The sequence below is a fragment of the Cotesia glomerata genome, linkage group LG7 (assembly GCF_020080835.1).
Source record: "Cotesia glomerata isolate CgM1 linkage group LG7, MPM_Cglom_v2.3, whole genome shotgun sequence".
NCBI classification, from domain to species: domain Eukaryota; kingdom Metazoa; phylum Arthropoda; class Insecta; order Hymenoptera; family Braconidae; genus Cotesia; species Cotesia glomerata.
Window position 1 is genome coordinate 23,323,740 of NC_058164.1, and position 21,884 is coordinate 23,345,623.

General features: G+C 30.4%; 3 protein-coding genes across 5 annotated transcripts; 2 read left to right on the forward strand and 1 right to left on the reverse strand.

Annotated features, from left to right (window-relative positions):
* The first annotated feature begins 131 nt into the window (after positions 1-131).
* LOC123269349 (ATP synthase subunit beta, mitochondrial) lies at positions 132-8,012 on the forward strand. The gene is made up of 4 exons (XM_044734970.1): positions 132-285; positions 1,768-2,244; positions 4,316-5,115; positions 7,377-8,012. Exons 1-4 carry the CDS (start codon positions 177-179, stop codon positions 7,548-7,550), a joined length of 1,560 nt encoding a protein of 519 aa, XP_044590905.1. The 5' UTR covers positions 132-176; the 3' UTR covers positions 7,551-8,012.
* LOC123269350 (EP300-interacting inhibitor of differentiation 3) lies at positions 162-12,714 on the reverse strand. 3 transcript variants are annotated; one of them, XM_044734971.1, is made up of 6 exons: positions 12,500-12,713; positions 12,327-12,422; positions 10,892-11,022; positions 10,270-10,825; positions 8,347-8,468; positions 8,180-8,272 (listed from the first exon to the last, which is right to left on the reverse strand). In XM_044734971.1, the coding sequence occupies exons 1-6, from the start codon at positions 12,627-12,629 to the stop codon at positions 8,222-8,224; spliced, it is 1,086 nt and encodes a 361-aa protein (XP_044590906.1). In that variant the 5' UTR covers positions 12,630-12,713; the 3' UTR covers positions 8,180-8,221. The 3 variants fall into 3 exon arrangements, 2 of the variants coding, with proteins under 2 accessions (XP_044590907.1, XP_044590906.1); XR_006510387.1 differs by lacking the exons at positions 8,180-8,272; positions 8,347-8,468; positions 10,270-10,825; positions 10,892-11,022 and adding exons at positions 162-422; positions 493-1,515; positions 1,581-1,711 and having other exon boundaries at positions 12,500-12,714; XM_044734972.1 differs by lacking the exons at positions 8,180-8,272; positions 8,347-8,468; positions 10,270-10,825; positions 10,892-11,022 and adding exons at positions 162-1,515; positions 1,581-1,711 and having other exon boundaries at positions 12,500-12,714.
* A 200-nt stretch (positions 12,715-12,914) lies between these two features.
* On the forward strand, positions 12,915-21,456 carry LOC123269348 (vacuolar protein sorting-associated protein 41 homolog). The gene is made up of 4 exons (XM_044734968.1): positions 12,915-13,110; positions 14,035-14,169; positions 16,563-18,958; positions 20,875-21,456. Exons 1-3 carry the CDS (start codon positions 13,093-13,095, stop codon positions 18,936-18,938), a joined length of 2,529 nt encoding a protein of 842 aa, XP_044590903.1. The 5' UTR covers positions 12,915-13,092; the 3' UTR covers positions 18,939-18,958; positions 20,875-21,456.
* The last annotated feature ends 428 nt before the right edge of the window (positions 21,457-21,884 follow it).

Genomic DNA, 21,884 nt, shown 5'->3' on the forward strand with positions numbered 1-21,884 from the left:
CGCCAAATTTAAAATCGAAAATCCCCAGCTGTTAGCTTTCTAGTTTTTTTAAATTTATCCTGCGCAAGGGATGAAAATAAATAGATGCGCGAGCGCATAATTACACCTCGTGTCAGTCGGTCACGACACCGAAAAAAAATTCACTATTCCGGTCGTTTTTCCTCATTCAGCCGGCCATGATGTTGAATGCTGTAACGAAAGCTGCCGCTGGAGCCCTTCGGGCCGTCAAACCCGCATTATTACAACCCGAAGTCGCTAAAGTTTCTGGAGTCCTCTCTGTAAACAGTAAGTACTCATTTTCACTCACTTTACACTAATTATTCTCAAAACAATTCACGACTCACCTGAGTAAGTACCCAAATTTTTGATCCCCTTCCCGTCTCCCATTTTCACCTCATTCATTAAAATTCCTCTGACATTGACTAAAAATCACTTTCTTTTAAGTTTTACTTTTAACTCAGTAATTAATTTATAATTAAAAGCACCAATTACCTAAGTGTCATAAAAAACTCGGATAAATCGATTATATAAGTGAGATTTCTGTATTCTCGACCACGAAACACGGTTCCATTACACATCGTGTCCAACATGGCGGATCTTGCTCAAGTTTTCACTCCCAGATAAATTACACTCAGCACAAAATTAACAATAATGATTATCCGCGAGTTAAATATATTTCTAATTAATTTCTTTCATGGATAATTTATATAATACTCATTAACTAGGTGACTTTATTTCATAATTATTGATTTTTAATAGTTATGTAACTGCATTACCTAATATTTATATTTTTAAGTTTCTAATGACAATTATTCAGTTTAGGATCTAGGATAGAACCAGATTTAAGAGCCAATAATTAAAATCTTAATAATTATTGACCAGGTTAAAATCAATGCAGTTACCACCTGAGACCGTCGAAATAATAATTGATAAATAATAATAATCGTGAGAGAAATTACCAGTTCTAAATCGAATGAATCCGTCTTTGGCGAGGAAAGCGACGTGGAGCATATTTTCAATGGTTTTTCCAAAGTCACCGGGATCGAGGATGAGCTTGAAGTAATCAATAGGCTGCTTCCCGTTGTCTTTATAAACTTTCCTGATCAGCTTGCGAAGATGATCAAGAATCGGTTTGTTGCCGTCGTTGTCAGCGTCGACCTCGACTTGGATAACGTTATCGGGACGCTTGGTGGTCACATTCGGGTCGTTCAATCTCGTACGATTCATTCTCGCGGCAACCTGTTCGACGTAGGCATTGCGCCTCTGGCTGCTCAGTATATTTTCAGTCTTAACCGAGCCCTTGGGTCTTCCTTCGTCGTTGCTTCCGCTGTCATTCAAACTTTTGTCGCCGCTGCCGTTCTTGTCGCGCTTGTTTCTCCTCTCACCGACGCGCATTATCTTGTTCAGCAGGTTCACGTAAGTCGCGGTGGCTTTGAACGCTGGAACGTCCTTCTGCAGCATCGACCAGTTGACATCCGCGACCGTCGTGTCCGGTAATTGCTGGACGTACTCCATCTGATTAAATTTAAATAATTAGACCAACGAGTCGACTGTTTATCTTAGCAGAGACTTAAACTTACCAATTTATGAGCAAACTCCATGCTGCTGAACGTGTTGTACTCCTTGGTTAGGACTTGGGTGCAAGACTTTATGACTTTTGACGACACGCTCATCACTTCCGAGTCCATTACCACTTCATCCTGGTTGCTGACTGTTTAACAGATAATTCATTTTTATTTTTTTCTAATTCAATTTTTTTTTTTACAGGACGTGAATATGCAGCAGCCAAACCAGCGCCGAAAGCCGGCGCTGTTCAAGGGAGGGTAGTAGCTGTTATTGGTGCCGTCGTCGACGTACAGTTCGACGATGCTTTGCCACCAATTTTGAACGCCTTGGAGGTCCAGAACCGTACACCCCGTCTGGTACTCGAGGTCGCTCAGCATCTTGGAGAAAACACCGTCCGTACCATTGCCATGGACGGTACTGAGGGTTTGGTTCGTGGACAGCCTGTCATGGACTCCGGCTACCCCATTCGTATTCCAGTAGGTGCTGAAACTCTAGGTCGTATCATCAATGTCATTGGAGAGCCCATTGACGAGCGTGGTCCAGTTAACACCGACAAGTTGGCAGCCATCCACGCTGAAGCTCCCGAGTTCGTGGACATGTCCGTCGAGCAAGAGATCTTGGTTACTGGAATCAAGGTCGTAGACTTGTTGGCTCCTTACGCCAAGGGAGGAAAAATTGGTAATTATTTTTCGTTATTTATTAATTATTTATATATTTATTTTTTAGGTAATGATTAAAAAAAATTTTTTCTTTGTCTTCAAATGATATTTTTTTTTTTAAATAGTTTAATTTTAAATTTTAAAAGAAAAAATAATTGTAATTAATTTTTTTTTTAAAAGTTAATATGAAATTTTTTAACAATTAATTTATTCAAGAATGAAAAATTTTTTTAAAAAATTTTAAATTATATAATAATGATATTATTATTATTATTATTATTATTATTATTATTATTATTATTATTATTATTATTATATGATATTATATATTTATTTTAAAAGCATGTACGGAATACACTCACATACCATGCTTGCAAAACAAAATGCAATAATTTATTTAAATTAAATTGTTTTAATTTTTTTGACTATTTTGAATATCATACTAATTAAAAATAAACAATTTTTATTTTGATATTCTACGAACATAAAATTCAATTTAACAATAAAAGTTTATTGAGGTACAAATAATTAAAATTTTTAAATCGTTCTATTAATTTCTGAGTATTTATTTTGAGTAAAATTTTTAATATTAAAATTAATTTACGATCAAAGAAGTTAAAAAAAAAAATTGTAAGCATACTTGTTCAGTTTGAAGACAACGGAAATGATTTTTAAGAAGTTGAATTTTAAGACCAGGAATTCAGTCATAAAATTGAATTTTTTTGATTTAAAAAATAATTAAAATTTTTATTTGGATTTCTTATTAAAGAAAATGTCTGAAATAAAATTTTTCGTCCAACAAATTTTTAAAATAATTGAAAAATATCAATTTTTAAGTACAATTATAAAAAATTGAATTGGAAATTACAATTTTAAAAAGTAAAAAGCATAAGTATAATTATAACAGACATAAATTGAAATTTATTTTAAATTAAATATAAATTTGTAAAATTAATATAAATATATTCTTACTACAATGCAATTATTACAAAAAATTTTTTTCTTAAATTTAATTTGAAAATAAAAAAATTGAAGTTTTGATATTTGAGTAGGTAGATATTTAATTTTTAGAATTTTTTTAACGAATAAATTGCGGCAAAAAAATTGACTTGTAGAAATTTAAGAAAAATTAAAAATTGTAATTTTTTAAAAATAAGTTTTTGGAACAAATTTGTTTGTTAAATGAAATAAAAAAATTTTCAGGTAACTGCTAACTTTAATTTCAAAATGGTAATTATTTACAATTGGGGTCAATCCCATTTTGAGCCATAACTAGGTGAAAAATTAACATTTTCAAAATTTTTTTTATTCTGTTTGTTTTTGCGGCGCATTTATGATCAAAAATGCTGTGAAAGAAAAAAATAAAGATTTCGATAGCTTTTTTGCCTTCAAAAGTTGGAAAAAATTATGGCTTTCATGTTTCTGGATAAAATTTATATTTTATCTTTTTTTTTTGTTTTTAATATACTTTTTTTTTTTTTTTTTTTGAAAATTACGTAAAAAAAACGAACAATTAAAAAAAAAAAAATTTAACATAAGCTAACATGGGTTGACTTGTAAATAATTATCTTTTCATCCAATAAATTTTAAAATAATTGAAAAATGCCCATTTTTAAATAGAATTATAAAAAATTGAATTGGAAATTACAATTTAAAAAAGTAAAAAGCATAAGTATAGTCTTAACTTAGAAAAAAAAATTTTTTTTCAATTAAAAATAAATTTGTAAAATTAATAAAAATACATCTTTACTAAAATGCAATTATTATAACAAAAAAAAATTTTTTTTTAACTTAATTCATTTTAAAAATTGAAATTTTGATATCCGAGCAGATATTTAATTTTTCGAATTTTTTTAATGAACAAATTACGGCTAAGAAATGAGAAAAAAAAATTAAAATTACAATTTTTTGAAAATAAGTTTTTGTTACAAATTTGTTTATTAAACAAAATAAAAAAATTTTTAGACTACAATTCTTAAAAATTGTAAAATACAATAATAAAAAACTGATAATTTTTTAATCATTTTTAAAAATAATATTGAATTTTTTTTTTTTTAAATATTGGACTGATTCATGAAAAAAAATTTCAGGTCTCTTCGGTGGTGCTGGAGTAGGAAAAACCGTATTAATTATGGAGCTGATCAACAACATCGCCAAAGCTCACGGAGGTTACTCAGTATTCGCCGGTGTGGGAGAGCGAACCCGTGAGGGTAACGATCTGTACCACGAGATGATTGAAACCGGAGTAATTTCCCTGAAGGACAAGACATCAAAGGTAGCGTTGGTGTACGGTCAGATGAACGAGCCCCCCGGCGCGCGTGCCCGAGTCGCCTTGACCGGATTGACCGTCGCCGAGTACTTCCGAGACCAGGAAGGTCAGGACGTGTTGCTCTTCATCGACAACATCTTCAGGTTCACCCAAGCCGGTTCTGAAGTATCTGCCCTGCTGGGTCGTATCCCCTCCGCCGTAGGATACCAGCCAACCCTGGCCACTGACATGGGTACCATGCAGGAACGTATCACCACCACCAAGAAGGGTTCCATCACCTCAGTACAGGCCATCTACGTACCTGCTGACGATTTGACTGACCCTGCTCCCGCTACCACCTTCGCTCACTTGGACGCCACCACTGTGTTGTCCCGTGCCATCGCTGAGCTGGGTATCTACCCCGCTGTCGATCCCCTCGACTCCACCTCCCGTATCATGGACCCCAACATCATTGGACCGGAGCACTACAACATTGCTCGTGGTGTCCAGAAAATCTTGCAGGACTACAAATCCCTCCAGGATATTATTGCTATCTTGGGTATGGATGAATTGTCTGAGGAAGACAAATTAACTGTCGCGCGTGCTCGTAAGATCCAGAGGTTCTTGTCTCAGCCTTTCCAGGTTTGTATTTTTTTTTTATTATTATTATTTTAGGAAAAAAATTGTGAATTTAATTTTTTAATTATTAAAAAAAAAAATATTGGACTTAATACTTTAATTATTTTTTAAAATAATATTGATCTTAGTTCTTTAATTTTTTATGAAAAAAAATATTGCTCATTTGAAAAAAAAAAAAAAAAAAATATTAGATTTAATTATTTTAGAAAAATAAAATATTAGGCTTGATTTTTAATAAAAAAAAAAAAAAAAAAAAAAACTATTGAACTTAATTTTGTAATTTTTTTTTATAAAAAAAAAAAGTATTGGATTTAATTTTTTTAAATATTTTAAAAATAGAAAATATTGGACTTAATTTTTTTAATGAATTTAATCAACAATTTTTTATTAAAACTTATAATTTATTCATGATAATCAATACTTCAGTTTACTTTAAATTTTAATTTTACTTTAAATTAATTTTATTATTTTTTAAAGCAGAAAAAAAATCAAAAAAATTGAATAATTAAAATAATCAAATGATTTTTAAAATCTATATTATTAAGAGAATAAGAAAAATTCTGTCTCTAGGATATTCATATGATAAAATCGATTTTTTTAGAGAAATTTAGTGTCATTGCAAAGGTTTTGACTAGAATTTGTGCCTTTTTAAGATTTCATTCTCGCGAATAGTCATAATTGAGAAATGATCTTGTATCTTGTGAAATATTGACATTTTTAAAGATCTAAGCTCATCCTGGTATTACACTCACCGAGACCTTTCATTTGAGTACTCACATCAATTTTTCATATATTTTATATATTTATATATTTCACAAATACCATATATATATAAAATATATAAATAATGCCATGTGGGTACTTGAATGAAAAGTCTCGATGAGTGTAACATCAGAATGAGTTTATATCTTAAGAAATTTCAATAATTAAGAAATGACATTGTATCTAGTCAACTAATGACATTTTTTAAGATATAAGCTCACGCCGACATTATACACACCGAGACCTTTCACTTGAGTACCCACATCAACTTTTCATATATTTTATATATTTCACAAATACCATATAAGGGTCTCGATGAGTGTAATACCAGGATGAGCTTGGATCTTTAAAAACGTCAATAATTAAGAAATGACATTCTATCTTGTCAACTAATATTATTTTTAAAGATATAAGCTCACCCCGACCTTACACTCACCGAGACCTTTCATTTGAATACCCACATTAATTTTTCATATATTTATATATATTATATATATGTATATATGAAAAATATATGAAAATGCATGTGGGTACTCAAATGAAAGCTCTTGATGAGTATAACATCGGGATGAACTTATATCTTTAAAAACGTCAATAGTTGAAAAAGTATAGTGCAATTTAACCAATATCTTGTGAAATATTGAAATTTTTAAAGATATAAGCTCATCTCGATGTTACATTCATCGAGACCTTTCATTTGAGTACTCACATCAATTTTTCATATATTTTATATATTTATATATTTCACAAATACCATATATATAAAATATATAAAAATGCATGTGGGTACTCAAATAAAAGCTCTTGATGAGTGTAACATTAGGATGAGCTTATATCTTTAAAAACTTCAATAATTAAGAAAGTACAGGGCATTTTAACAAATATCTTGTGAACTATAGTCATTTTTAAAGATATAAGCTCACCTCGACATTACACTCATCGAGATCTTTCATTTGGGTACCCACATCAATTTTTCATATATTTTATATATTTATATATATAAATATATGAAAAATATATGAAAATGCATGTGGGTACTCAAATGAAAGCTCTTGATGAGTGTAACATTGGAATGAGCTTATATCTTTAAAAACGTCAATAGTTAAGAAAGTACAGGGCATTTTAACAAATATCTTGTGGACTATTGACATTTTTACCGATATAAGCTCACCCCGACATTACACTCATCGAGACCTTTCATTTGAGTACCTACATCAATTTTTCATATATTTATGTATTATATATATGTATATATGAAAAATAAATCAAAATACATGTGGGTACTCGAATGAAAGCTCTTGATGAGTGTAACATCGGGATGAGCTTATATCTTTAAAAACGTCAATAGTTAAGAAAGTACAGCGCAGTTTAACAAAATTCACTATTTAATAAAGTAAAATTTTATTTATTTATATTTCGCAAGTCACGGCAGTCACATAGTGACTGCAAGGTTGCTAGTTTCTAATGAAATTTTTATTAACGTTTTAAATTTAATTAAACAGGTCGCTGAGGTATTCACTGGACACCCTGGCAAATTGGTACCACTTGCCGAAACCATCAAAGGATTCCAAAAGATCTTAGCTGGAGAACTTGACCACTTCCCCGAGGTCGCATTCTACATGGTTGGACCCATTGAAGAAGTCGCTGCCAAGGCAGAGACGCTCGCCAAATCATAAGATGTTTATTTAATGATAATAATAATAATTAATAACACATTATTATAAATAAATAAATAAATGATTTATGGTAATAACGTCCAGCCTGTTGGACGTTATGGCGAGAACCAATTAAGTTAATAAATAAGTAAACAGTTGAACAATTTTAAAATTTTTAATTTGATCATCTTAATTCAAGAGCGGATCTTCCTCAAAAATCTTCTTCTGGTTCTCGGAATGTAGTTGAACTTGTACCGTAGTTCAATTAAGAATTTTTTTTTATTGCGGAAGATTTTGAAGCTCTGATTTATTTTGTTTATAAAATTAAACTCAATGTTAAAGTCCGTATTAAATAGAAATGTTTTTACGATTGTAAAATTATCAATTATTAATAATCAACCATCGTCAGTACCATTGTCAGTTCATTAACTGATATTGTATATTAGTAAAAAACAAATTAATAAAAAAAAAAACTCAAAAATATAATAAGAATTTATTTTATTGATTTAAAGAATATTAATTAAGTAATTAAATTTTTTTTTTAACAAAAGTAAATATATTTTTTGAGAACTGTTCTTTTTAAATGATAATGAAAATTTTTTTTTGAGAATATTAACTTTTAGGAACTTTAAGATAGATAAATTTTTTGAAAATATAAATGTTTTTTTTTTTTAATTAAGTATGTAGATGAATCAGTCGAAGTCAATCATTGGACGAGAGACACGGTACTTGTCCTTCAATGCCTGAAAATAGAAAATCAATTATTTGTTAGCCAGTTTTTTTTTTAAGAATTAAAAAAAAAAAAATATTTATTTACCCGCCAGGTTTCCATGTCTAAATAATGCACATTTTGGTGATGAGTTACACTATTTTTATTAGCCTCGTATTCCTCTATCTGAGCTTTGGTTGAAGGGATGATGGTCAAATTTTCACCTCCGTCTGAAATTTATTAATAAATAACAAATAAGCACAGTAATAAAATGTTGTGGCTAGTGTATTTATATGATAAAATGGGTTATTAAGGTTAAATTTGGTATCGTTGGAAAAGTCTTGACCTGGAGTTGTGCCTTTTCAAGGCTTCCTATCATTCTCACCAATAGTCAATTTATGATGATAAGTATTTAGGCTGTATTCGAAAATATCTCTAGATACATAATTAAGAAATGACCTTGTATCTTGTGAACTATTGACATTTTTAAAGATATAAACTTATTCTGATGTTACACTTATCAAGACCTTTCATTGGAGTACCCACATCAATTTTTCATATATTTATATATATTACATATATGTATATATGAAAAATATGTAAAAATGCATGTGGGTATTCAAATGAAAGCTCTTGACGAGTGTAACATCAAGATGAGCTGATATCTTTAAAAATGTCAGTAATGAAGAAAGTACAGTGAAATTTAACAAATATCTTATAAACTATTGACATTTTTGAAGATATAAGCTCATCCCGATGTTACACTCATCGAGACCTTTCATTTGAGTACCCACATCAATTTTTCATATATTTTATATATGTATATATATGAATATATGAAAAATATATCAAAATGCATGTGGGTGTTCAAATGAAAGCTCTTGATGAGTGTAACATCAAGATGAGCTTATATCGTTAAAAATGTCAATAGTTAAGAAACTACAGTGCAATTTAACAAATATCTTGTGAACTATTGATATTTTTAAAGATATAAGCTCATCTCGATGTTACACTCATTATGACCTTTCATTTGAGTACCCACATCAATTTTTCATATATTTATATATTATATATATGTATATATGAAAAATATATAAAAATGCGTGTGGGTGTTCAAATGAAAGCTCTTGATGAGTGTAACATCAAGATGAGCTTATTTCTTTAAAAATTTTAATAGTTCACAAGATATTTGTTAAATTTCACGGTACTTTCTTAACTACTGACATTTTTAAAGATATAAGCTCATCACGATGTTACACTCATCAAGACCTTTCATTTGAGTACCCACATCAATTTTTCATATATTTTATATATTTATATACATGAATATATGAAAAATATATCAAAATGAATGTGGATGTTCAAATGAAAGCTGTTGATGAGTGTAACATCAAGATGAGCTTATATCTTTAAAAATGTCAATAGTTAAGAAACTACAGTGCAATTTAACAAATATCATGTGAACTATTAATATCTTCAAAGATATAAGTTCATCCCGATGTTACACTTATAAAGAGCTTTCATTTGAGTACCCACATCAATTTTTCATATATTTATATAAATTATATATGTGTATACATGAAAAATATATCAAAATGCATGTGGGTACTCAAATGAAAGCTCTTTATAAGTGTAACATCGGGATGAACTTATATCTTTAAAAATGTCAATATTTAAAAAATTACAGTGCAATTTAACAAGTTATTATTTAATAAAGTAAAATTTTATTTATTTATAGTTCACAAGTCACAGCAGTCACATAGTGACTGCAAGGTTGCTAGTACTTACGAGTTTAATTTTATTGAACCTTTGCTAAAATAAAACCCGATAGTTATGTAACTGTATTACCTAATATTTATATTTTTAAATCTCTAATGACAATTATTCAGTTTAGGATCTGGGATAGAACCAGATTTAAGAGCCAGCAATTAAAATCTTAATAATTATCGACCAGGTTAAAATCAATGCAGTTACCACCTGACACCGTCGAAGTAATAATTGATAAATAATAATAATCGTGAGAGAAATTACCAGTTCTAAATTGAATGAATCCGTCTTTGGCGAGGAAAGCGACGTGGAGCATATTTTCAATGGTTTTTCCAAAGTCACCGGGATCGAGGATGAGCTTGAAGTAATCAATAGGCTGCTTCCCGTTGTCTTTATAAACTTTCCTGATCAGCTTGCGAAGATGATCAAGAATCGGTTTGTTGCCGTCGTTGTCAGCGTCGACCTCGACTTGGATAACGTTATCGGGACGCGTGGTGGTCACATTCGGGTCGTTCAATCTCGTGCGATTCATTCTCGCGGCAACCTGTTCGACGTAGGCATTGCGCCTCTGGCTGCTCAGTATATTTTCAGTCTTAACCGAGCCCTTGGGTCTTCCTTCGTCGTTGCTTCCGCTGTCATTCAAACTTTTGTCGCCGCTGCCGTTCTTGTCGCGCGTGTTTCTCCTCTCTCCGACGCGCATTATCTTGTTCAGCAGGTTAACGTAAGTCGCGGTGGCTTTGAACGCCGGAACGTCCTTCTGCAGCATCGACCAGTTGACATCCGCGACCGTCGTGTCCGGTAATTGCTGGACGTACTCCATCTGATTAAATTTAAATAAATTAGACCAACGAGTCGACTGTTTATCTTAGCAGAGACTTAAACTTACCAATTTATGAGCAAACTCCATGCTGCTGAACGTGTTGTACTCTTTGGTCAGGACTTGGGTGCAAGACTTTATGACTTTTGAAGACACGCTCATCACTTCTGAGTCCATTACCACTTCATCCTGGTTGCTGACTGTTTAACAGATAATTCATTTTTATTTTTTTCTAAATCAATTTTTTTTTTTACAGGACGCGAATATGCAAAAGCCAAACTAGCGTTTATAACTTGCGCAGTTAAAAATGATCAACACTGTCATGCAATATTTAAAAATATAAAATTATTACATGATGCTGAAGTTTAACCAAGCAACTAATTTTTTTTAATTTTTATAATAAGTTAATTACAATAAAAAAATTATTTAGAAAATTTACACTAATACTTTTTTTTTTAATTTTCACATGTGGAATTTTTAAATTAAATTTTTTTCATAATAATTTTATTGTTATAAAATTATAAAAAAATTTTTACTTCAAATTAATTTAACATGTATTTAATAATTTCAAGAGTTTTATATTAAATAAATTATGGCAAAAAAAAATTGACATGTAGAAATTTAACTAAATAAAAAATGCAATTTTTTAAAATCAATTTTCTAGACCTGATTAATTAAAAATAAAAATTAATTTAGCATACATTTAATATTTAAAAAAATTTTATAACAAAAAATTATGGCAAAAAAAACTAAAAAACAAAATTGCCATGTAGAAATTTTAAAAAATAAAAAATACAATTATTTAAAATCAATGTTCTAGACCTGATTAATTAAAAATAAAAATTAATTCAGTCTATAATGAATATTTTATAACGAAAAAATTATAGTAAAAATAACTAAAAAACAAAATTGCCATGTAGAAATTTTAAGAAATAAAAAATACAATTATTTAAAATCAATTTTCTAGACCTGATTAATTAAAAATAAAAATTGATTCAGTCTATATTGAATATTTTGTAAAATTTTATAACGAAAAAATTATAGTAAAAATAACTAAAAAACAAAATTGCCATGTAGAAATTTTAAAAAATAAAAAATACAATTATTTAAAATCAATTTTCTAGACCTGATTAATAAAATTCTAGACCAAAATTCTAGACCTGTTAAATAAAATTAAACAATGCCAAAATGACTGCTAACTTTATACTACTAAAGTTAGCCGACGTTTCTAATTTTTTTTTTAATTATTATATTAAAAGTAGTTAATATTTTTTAAAAATTGCACTTATAGCTTTTCAAGTTTTTTAAAAATGAAAATTTTTTTCTTTATTTTTTTGTAATAACTTTTTTGATAATAAAAATTTTTAGATGTCGGCTAACTTAATTTTCATGCTATTTTTAATGTCATTATTTCAAAATCAAAAAAAATGTCTTCTGCTAATTTTAGTGACATAAATTCTAAATATTAATTAATTTAAATGTATTAATGAAAAATAACTATTACTTTTTTCCTCCATAGAAATGTCATCGTGAATTTGATCTGCTTCCTGGAAAACATTTTCTAAAATTCCAAGTGTCGCATTTGAATTAGCATGATTTTCTGAAAGAAAAAAATTAATTTAACAATTTTAAAAATAATAATAATTATATCAATTAAAAAATAATAATTTTACGTACGTAAGCTTTGTGTTTTATCTAAAACACTTCGTAGCGCCTGTTTACGCGCCGTAGGAGTTCCAAAATTGCTTCGTCTAGAAGTTGACGAGGTTTGAGAGCCTTCTGGACTCATTAATTCTGGTGAAATCATCTGATTTTTAATTATTCAGCAATTAAATAAAATTTAATTAATACTAATTATAAACTTTATCGTTTAATTGTTTTTTTTTTTTAAATTTTTTAGGTTAGATTTGAGCTTGAGCGAGGGTCTTTTGTTCTGCGCATAAAAAAAATGACAGCTAGAATTTTATCGCGGGAAAATTCAAAATTGAAAACAAAATTATTTTTATTTAAAAAAAGGAATAATTAATTTTTTTTTATTATTTAATTAAATATTTATAAATAATTAGATTGAGAAAAAATTTTTTTTAGTCAATAAAATTTTGTAATTTAAAAAATAAGTTTTTGTTTAGTTGGAGGTGGGAGTGACGTCACTTTGAAATGACAAAGAATTTCTAACCAAAAAATTCTCGGAGAAAAATATTGTAATGACTAAAATTCTTGTTGTGACAAATGTCTGGTAGAAAATAAATGTCTGGAGAATTTATAGAGCCATGAATTCGTCAAACAAGGTGAGTTTTATTGGATTTTATTTTTAGAGTGAGTTTATTTATTTACATCGAGTAGAGGTTAAAGGTGTTAATCGTTTCAGGATAATTACATTAAAATTAGCAGTCACTTGACTATTTTTTAATTTTTTTTTCATCCAGGTCTAAAAAATTGATTTTAAAAAATTGCATTTTTCATTTCATTAAATTTTTACATGCCAATTTTTTTTTTTTACTTTAATTTATTTGTTATAAAACTCTTGAAATTATTAATTTCTATTATGAATATATTATTTCTAATTTTTAAGACCTTTAGATCAAAAAAATTTTTAATTTTTATTCCAAGTAGAACACTTTTTCATTGAAAAAAACAATGCCACTAATAAGGCTTAGAAATGAAAATTAATCTAGCACATATTTAATTATTTTAAAAATTTTATAACAAATAAATTATGGCAAAAAAAAATAACATTTACTAATTAAAAAAAATTAAAAATGAATTTTTTAAAATTAATTTTTTGGAAAAAATCTTTTTGTTAAATAAAATTAACAAATTGTCAAGTGACAGCTAACTTGAATGTTATGGCTTGGAGGTGCCACTAATGGGGTCTTTTACCTTATGCTAAATTAATTTCCATTAATTTTTTTATAAATTTGTATCAATAAAATTATTATGACAAAAATTTAATTAATGTCTAATGTCCGTAAACTTTAGTGTCAAAATATTTTTAAGAGCTTATTTATTAATTTGTATTTATGAAATTTTTATTACATTAAAGTTAGCAGTCACTTTATCATTTTTTAATTTTATTTAACAAACAAATTATTTTTAAAAAATTACATTATTAATTTATTAAAATTTCAACATGTCATTTTTTTGCCATCTATTTATTTGTTAAAAAAATTATTAAAATTCTCAAATATCTGCTAAATTAATTTTCATTTTAGGATGACCAGAGTCAGGATGACCAAGATGCTGATCTGGATGAAGTCGAACCGCGGCTGAAGTATGTAAGGATGCAGAATGATATTAAGAATATTTTACAAAATGATGCTGCTTCTTGTATCGCAGTCCATCCTAAGGTATGTTTATTTTTCACACTAATTTCTCGATTTTTTTTTTTTCCAAGTGAATCATTAATTATTATGATACTGAAATTCACATATGAAAATTAATTTAGCATATTTAAAAATTTTGAGAGTTTCATAACAAATTATGGCAAAAAAATTAGGAAATCGGTTGACCCTAAAGGCCATCCCTGCAACTTCCCGCTACCTCCATACCTAAGTGCTCAACAATTCACTTATTTTTTAAGCTCTTCGAGCTCAAAAATATAATTTTTGTGTAATTTTGAGCTCTCCGAGCTCAAATAAATCGCTGTTCTGTGCTTTTGAGCTCTTCGAGCTCAAAAGGCTAATGGAAGTTTTATAGAACACTATTTTTTGAATTTTCAAACCGCAATAACTTTTGAATGAATTAACCGATTTTCTCGCGGTTTACGGCATTCAACGCAGTTTTTTGAGTTCTTTGAAAAATCTTCAAGCATAAACTAGTCAGACTAAAAATTTCATAGAAATTCTGAAAAAAACATTTTTTCAAATTTTTTTCTACAACGATATCTCACGAACAAATCAACCGATTTTGACCGGGCTGGTGAAAATCGACGTGATTTTTTAAGGTTAAGAGCTGAGTAGTTTTTGGAATTGATCAGTTCAGCCGTTTAAAAGATATTTCTAAAAAACGAATTTTTGGAAATTTTATTTTTGAGATTTCTCAAAATTGATCGACTCAAATTCTGTAAATTAGTATCAGAATTCTAGGGGCAAAGAAACTCTTCAGAACGCCGCTTATTTCGATCGAATCGGATGATCTGTTCAAAAGTTATGAGAGATTTACACACTCACACACACACACGGTGATATCACCGCGGAAATAGTCAGGAAAGCTTCCTAGAACCTCAAAACATCGAGATCTGATGAAAACTCGATTTTCGAAAAACGGGGTGAACACAATAACTTCCCGATTTTCGAAAATTTTCAATTTTCTTAGCGGAAAGTTAAAAATTGTAGAAATTTTAAAAAGTAAAAAATGCAATCTTTTTAAAATAATTTTTTGGAACAAATTTTTTTGTTAAATAAAATTCAAAAGTTTTGAAGTAACTGCTAACTTTAATGTTATAATTTACACACACCTGGTCATTTTCAGAATTTTCAGAAATTGAATTTTTATAAGAAATTTATGACATTAAAGTTAGTAGTCACTTCACAATTTTTTTATTTTATTTAACAAAAAAATTCGTTTTGAAAAATGATTTTTAAGAAAATAGCAGTTTTAAGTTTTTAAAATTTCTACATTTCAATTTTTTTTTTCTAATTTTTGTTCGCCGTAATTTATTCATTAAAAAAATTCTTAAAATTATAAAATATATGCTAAATCAATTTTCATAAATAAGTTCTTAAAAATATTTTATGACACTGAAATTAATAGACATTAGACATTTTTATCAAATCAAAAATTTTTTTTAAATTTCTTAACAAAAAAAATTAGATCCAAAAGTGTAAAAATAGCAGAATTTAATTATTTTTTTGTCAATAAAAAAATTATATAATAAAATTATTCAAAATTCTTTAGCAATTTTTAAATTTTTATTTAATTATAAAATTTTATTTATAAAATCTTAATCATCTACTAATTTTACACTTGTCTTAAATACTTTAAAAATATTTTGCATTATCAATCTCATCAACTTGGTAATTTTTAAAAATACAGAAATTAGCAGACATCTGACAATTCTTTGAATTTTTATAACCAATCAATTATTACAAAAAAAATCTTTTTGAAAATTCTCACTTTCAATTTCTTAAAATTTTCATACGGAATTATTTAGTTATTTTTTTCTTTATTATTTCCCGTGCAAAAAAAAAATTCTGATTCAAAATGAACTTAAGATTGAAATTAATATTTTGTCACAAATATGAATTAGTTTTAAGATCAATCCAAATTTGGAATTGATTTGTAGATAAAAATTAGCATGCCTGTAGAACTTTCGATCCTGCTTCAGAATTTTAATGAGGACTTGAGAATATTTTATAAATAAAATTTATTCTAAATATTCTTAAGTCTTTATTGAGATTCTGAAGCAGGATCGAAAGTTCTACAGGCGTGCTAATTTTTATCTACAAATCAATTTCAAATTTGGATTGATCTCAAAACTAATTCATATTTGTGTCAAAATATGAATTTCAATCTTAAATTCATTTTGAATCAGAATTTTTTTTGCACGGGTTAATTGTTACAAAAACCTAAAAAATTGTCAGATGTTTATTAATGTTTATTACAACTTAGTCAAATTTTTCAATATATAAAAAACAAAGCCAACAAATCTCCTAAAAATCCGCCCAGTAATTCTAAGCACACTGCCCCTACTGTAATCTTATCCTAAATTTTCTTGACCCATCTCATCCTTCGATTATAGTTTCTTTGCCTGGGCTCGCACATGGGTAAAATCCACCTGCTCGACCACCAGGGCAACAACATCCAGTCAAAAACATTGCAAGCCCACTCTTTAACAGTAAACCAGGTCTCAATAGACCAAAACGGGGACTACATAGCCTCTTGCTGCGACAAAGGTAAAATCTTTATCTACGGCTTGTACACCCGAGAGAACAACAACATAATAAACCTCGAGCGTCAAATAAAAAGCATCGCCCTAGACCCCGCGTTTTCCAAATCGGGAACCTCCAAGCGCTTCATAACCGGAGACGACAAGCTGATGCTCTACGAAAAGACTTTCCTATCCCGCTTGAAACTTACCGTTCTAAGCGAAGCCGAAGGCGGAGTAAGATCAGTAGCTTGGGCCGGACAATTCGTAGCCTGGGCCTCTGACACCGGAGTCCGGTTGTACGACCTCAACGCCCGTTGTTCCCTAGGCTTAATGAAATGGCCTCGAACCCCCGAAGCGCCTCCCGAAAACTACCGATGTAACCTCCGTTGGAACGGGGACCGAACCCTGTTGATAGGTTGGGTGGACACTGTCCGAATCTGCCAAATCCGCAAGCGCTCCCATCAGGAAATGGTCAACAGAAACCTCCCCGAATTCGCTGTAGACCCAATCTCTACCTTCCAAGTCGACTTCTACATCTCCGGAATCGCGCCCTTAGAAAACCAGCTGGTTCTCCTTGGATGTCTCAAAGAGCTGAGCGACAAGGGAACTAGCCAAAGACCCACCCTCCACGTGGTAGAACCCAAGTACCAAGATTTCGTAGACGTATCCGCGAATTTCCTGGGATTGAGAGGCTACGAAGCCTACAACTGTAACGACTACCACCTAGATTGTCTCCCAGACGAAAACCGGTTCTTCATAGTCTCTCCTAAAGACATAGTAGTCGCAAGTCTCTACGACGCAGACGACCGGATTGAGTGGTTGCTCAGCCACAAGAAGTTTGAACAAGCTCTAGAAGCCGTTACCGTAAACGGCGGCCGAGATTGCAAGAGACACACTCTAATTTACGTTGGCAGGGTCTACCTAGATCACTTGCTAGCTTGTGGAAAGTACGACGAGGCAGGAAAACTCTGCCTGAAAGTCCTGGGTCGGGACAAGAAGCTCTGGGAGGAAGAGGTCTATAAATTCGCTAGGGTCCACCAATTGAGGTCTATCTCTTCTTATCTCCCCAGAGGAGACGTTACTTTAGATCCTCTAGTTTATGAAATGGTACTTTACGAATACCTGAAGATGGACCCTGATGGGTTTCTTCAGTTGGTCAAAGAATGGCCCGCTAAACTGTACACAGTAGCGGCAGTAGTTAACGGAGTGCTGGAGCATCTTCTGGTTCACAATACCCGGCAAAATGTCTTGCTGGAGGCCCTGGCTATTCTGTATAGCCACGACGGAAAGTATGACAAAGCTCTGGCGATGTACCTAAAGTTAAGGCACAAAGACGTTTTCCAGTTGATCCAAAAGCACCAATTGTACAACGCGGTTTATGACATGATTGAAGGTCTGATGGACCTGGACGCTGATCGGGCGACCCAGTTTTTCCTGGAGAAAGATAGAGTCCCGTCGGAAGTAGTTGTTGCCAAGTTGCAGAACAATCCGAGGTATTTGTACTTGTACTTGGACGCTTTGGATAAAAGGGATACTAAAGATTCTAAGGGAAAGTATCATGGTCTGCTGATCAGGCTGTACGCGGACTACTCTAGGGATAAGTTACTACCTTTGTTGAGGAGGTCAGACAACTATCCGATCCAGTCTGCGTTGGATATTTGTAGCCAAAGACAGTTTTATCCAGAAATGGTGTATTTGTTGGGGAGAATTGGAAACACATCGGAAGCTTTGGGATTGATGACTCGCGAGCTTAATGATATGGAATCTGCGATTGCGTTTTGTCAGGAGCATGATGATGAAGAGTTGTGGAATGATCTTATTAATTATTCGTTGAGCAATCCGGAGAATATTACCTTCTTGCTGCAGAAGATAGGGACTTATGTTGATCCGAGATTGATGGTCCAGCGGATTGCTCCTGGAATGGAGATCCCTGGGCTGAAGAAAGCTTTGGTGAAGATGATGTGCGATTATAATCTTCAGGTGTCGGTTCAGGAAGGATGTAAAAAGATTCTTTCTAATGATTACTTTAATTTGCATGAGCGGTTGGTCAAAGCGCATCAGAAAGGACTGTTTGTTGATGATGATCAGATGTGCGGAGCTTGCCACAGAAAGGTTATTGTTAGGGATCCGAGGAATCTAGTCGTTTTTTACTGCAAACATTTGTTTCATGAAGATTGTTTGCCGGACTTTGAACAGATTGAAAACTGTGTCATTTGTAATCCGCAGAAGGATAAAGTTATTAGTTAAGCGGCGAGTTTGTTAAAGTTTTGCACTGAAAGAAATTTTCTTTAAAAATTCACGGTAATTGTCCCTGTTGTCACCGATAAAAAATTTATGTTGACTCAAGAGATATTTTCTTGATCTAAGAATTTATTCTGGAAGACAAATGATTATTTTGCTTCAAGAATTTCTTGTCTTGGTTTAGATTTTCTTGGCTTAAGAAATGTATGTCTCCGTTGGATAAGTCTTGTATCTTTATTCAAAACTATATTATCTTCAATCGATACATTTGTTTTTCAACCAAAATAACATTATCATTTAAAAAACTTTAAATTTTTGGTTTAAATAATAATTTCTTTATTCAAGACGTTACTGAAGTAAATAAAAAAAATTAGGAAAACGGTTGACCCTAAAGGCCATCCCTGCAACTTCCCGTTAATTCCGTTAATACCTGGCCGCTTTTTTGAGCTCTTCGAGCTCAAAAGTATAATCTGTGTGTTGTTTTAAGCTCTCCGACCTCAAAAAGATACCTTTTCTATGCTTTTGAGCTCTTTGAGCTCAAAAGTCTGATATAAGTTTCATAGAACACTATTTTTTGAATGTTCATACCGCAATAACTTTTGAATGAATGAACCGAATTTTACGCGGTTGGCGGCGATCGACGTGGTTTTCTTATGTTAAGAGCTGATTAGTTTTTGGAATTGATTAGTAGAGCCGTTTAAAAGTTATTCCAAAAAATATCGGAGTTATGTTGAAAAAACACTAGTTTCCAAATATTTCGTCGAGGATATCTCTCGAACCAATCAACCGATTTTTACGTTCTAGGCAGCGATCGACGCAGTTTTTTAAGCTCTAAAAATTATTTTATTATATTAAAAACGATCTGATAAGAAATGTCGAAGTTATGTGAAAAAAACATTTTTTTCGGTTTTCTTTTGTTCACGATATCTCTCGAACGAATCAACCGATTTTGACCGGATTGGCGGCGATCGACGTGGTTTTTCAAGGTTGAGAGCTGATTAGTTTTTGGAATCGATCGGTTAAGCCGTTTAAAAATTATCCCAAAAAAACCACTTCAGAAAAAATTTTTTTTCCTATTTTTTTTGTAGATTTCTTCAAATTTCTCAAAATCTATCGGTCCGAATCGGTTCAAATTAACAGGAAATCTAAGTTTGGCGAAGCCCTTTCGAATGGCACCAACCGCGATGAAATCGGTTCAACCGTTCAAAAGTTATAAGAGGTTTACACACACACACACACACACACACACACACACACACACACACACACACACACACACACACACACACACACACACACATACATACAGACATAGTGACACCCTCGCGGGAATAGTCAGGAAAGCTTCCTAGGACCTCAAAACGTCGAGATCTGATATGGGTAAAACCAATAACTTCCCGATTTTTGAAAATTTTCAATTTTCTTAGCGGGAAGTTAAAAATTTTTTTATAGATATTCGATTTAACATAATTGTGAAAATATAGTAATGTTATAATTAAATATAATTTATTATAATTAAATATTATTTTATAAATTTATAGAAATTCACATACTAAATTAATGACTCAAAAAAAAGCCATTCTTAACACAAGTCGGTAATATCCTGGATCATGTTATCGCCTATCTTGAATCAAGAGACAAAAATTCTTGAATGAAATATATTTACATCTAGTCTCAAGAGTTAATTTCTTGAATTAAGACAGCTAGAAATTTTGAAACAAAAATAAACTTTTGAAGAAAAGATGTTTTTTGAATCAAGATTGTTTTTCTATCAGTGCAGTAGAGTAAAGTTGACGTAAACCATTGAACATCAACTTAGTTGATGGTCAACCCGATTTTTCCGTAATTTTTATTTCAAAAATGGTAATAAAGAAAACAGCCGCATTATATACCACGATTACAGTGAATTTAATGGTAATTTTTAAAGAAAATTTCTTTCTGTGTGTGTCGACAAGATGGCCGGATAGTTGGCATTAAATGACGAAGACGGGAAAATTTTTAAATTTGAATGGAGCATAGTTTACTTTTGTAAATGAAAAATGTGAGCAATATGGATAGAAAATTTTTATTTTCGTCTTACTGCCGAGCTTTAATAGAAGATTTGTTATTGTAGGCGCTAATTATAAATTATTTTGATTGTCGGGCCAATTGCAACAAAAAGAAACGCCATTTTGAGGAAAATTAATGAATTTGCATGATTTTTTGTAAGCTTAAACATTTTTTTATTGTTTAAATTGGTTAGTTAGCGCAATATGACAAAATGGCGTTCTTAGTGGCAATTATCATAAGTATTACGCGAGTTTCGTATGTTTCTTTTTTGAGTTTTCATAGAAATTTTTTTCCGAACAATAATGTGAGCTGTTTTGATTCTTTTTTATGTTTTAAATTGAAAACAATTGTTATAATTACGTTTATAAAACAATGTACATTTCAATATAGGAATCTTTTTGTTCTATCATGATAAACTTGGGTTCGATTCTCGGCGTCGGTAAAATAATGAAAATTAAAAATAATATATTAGAATGATGAAAAATTTACACATTTATTATTAATAAAAAAAATATTTAAGCGTTTGATTTTTAAAAAATCTCTGCAAAAAATAAATTTAAGTGGAAAAAATTGTAAACAAATAAAAAATAGAAAATTATAATTTTGTATGAATGCGAGTTTTATAAAATACAAAAACAATTTTTTATATTGTATATAAAATACTATGTACAATAAATAACGTTAAGGCTTTAATTACATTAATTATTTGTAAGTGTGAGTTAGATTAATTTATTCCTTTGATAAATTATTTTTTTACGCTAAACTACTTACTGCTTTGTTTTGTAACTGCGTATGAAATGACTATATTATATATAAATATATATTAATATAAATGTAAACTGATGAATTGTACATATTATTATTTGTAGAAAATTTATATAAAATATAATAATTAAATAAACT